Source organism: Sinocyclocheilus anshuiensis, unplaced genomic scaffold (assembly GCF_001515605.1).
Source record: "Sinocyclocheilus anshuiensis isolate Anshui unplaced genomic scaffold, SAMN03320099.WGS_v1.1 scaffold515, whole genome shotgun sequence".
Taxonomy (NCBI): Eukaryota; Metazoa; Chordata; class Actinopteri; order Cypriniformes; family Cyprinidae; genus Sinocyclocheilus; species Sinocyclocheilus anshuiensis.
Genome location: NW_015548243.1, coordinates 773623 through 774874, shown reverse-complemented (window position 1 = coordinate 774874; position 1252 = coordinate 773623). Strand labels below are relative to the sequence as shown.

The following is a 1252-nucleotide window of genomic DNA, read 5'->3' as shown; positions in this document are numbered from 1 at the left end:
GCTTTGATTGAGAAAAATACCCAAATTTAAGCTGTTAATCACTTACTAATTCTGAAAATCACTCAAAAACATTGTATTTATAAATGTTTCATTGTATTTATAAAAGAAAGTCAGATTTTTTTTTATTTAAAAAATATCAATAAAAATGTCATATTAAAATAATTTTTAAATGAAAATAAAACACTTAAATTATGAATTACTCAAATATTACCTTAAAAATCCTTCAAGTAAATAGTTTGTCAAAGGAGTTCATCTGACAGAAGTTTGGGAATCCCTGGTTTAGCCAGTCAGAAAACTGGGTATTAGAAATCTTTTTTCAAATAATTGTCTTATTTGTGATTGCTGGCAGTAAGTTTGCTGACATGTTTTTGAAGATACATGGTTAAATTTAGCAAATGACTAAAATCCATTACACAGCTCTTGCTTTACTGCCATCCAGTTTTAACACTTAATCTTGATGTCTGTCCCTGTAGGCCCCGCTGAACTCCACCGCCCTTCATAACTACCACAGAGGGGTTCAGATGGGCTGCTGGGGGCTGGTGATTTACGCCACCACCGCCGCCATCTGTTCAGGTAAGTATCCTGAATCTAGAGATGCGACCGTGTGATCTGTTCAAGTGTGATTCTTCATCTGTATGTCTTTTGTGAATGTAGCTGTACTGCAGAAGTACCTGGATAACTTTGACCTCAGCATAAAGGTCATCTACATCCTGGGCACTCTGGGCTTCGCCATCGGTACGGCTGTCATGGCGATCTTCCCCAATGTCTACGTCTCCATGGTGATGATCAGCAGCATGGGTATCATCTCCATGAGCATCTCATACTGTCCGTACGCTCTGCTGGGCCAGTATCATGATAATAAAGAGGTCAGAGCTCTTCATTCATCTCTGTGAGACTGTAATCCTGCCGTATTAAAGCTAATCCCAGCACTAGTCCTAATCTTTGTCCTGACCGACTCTCAGAACTCAGGGTTGAGGGTGACATTTTAATAAGTAACAGGCATTACATGTCATCAAATTACTTTCTGGGTGTAAAGAACAGTGTAAGTAGCTTACTTGACTATGTTGTTTAGTATCATGACAACAATTTTTTTTTTTTTTAATGTAGCTTTACTAGTAATCAGTAGTAGTATAGAATGGAAAAAAACGCTGTGCACACAAACAAACTGAATTGGAAATGCTTTCAATTCTAAATTTATTTTATTTTATTTTTTTATCTAAATTAATTTATATATATATATATATATATATAT

At 35.6% G+C, this 1252-nt stretch overlaps 1 protein-coding gene across 1 annotated transcript in view; it reads left to right on the top strand.

The window, feature by feature from the left end:
* Positions 1-1252, top strand: part of slc45a4a (solute carrier family 45 member 4a) — a 30925-nt gene that overhangs the window by 28467 nt on the left and 1206 nt on the right. Inside the window, exons 5-6 of the mRNA XM_016442539.1 lie at positions 474-573; positions 655-866. Coding sequence (XP_016298025.1) covers positions 474-573; positions 655-866 — 312 coding nt within the window. The remainder of the gene's footprint in view (positions 1-473; positions 574-654; positions 867-1252) is intronic.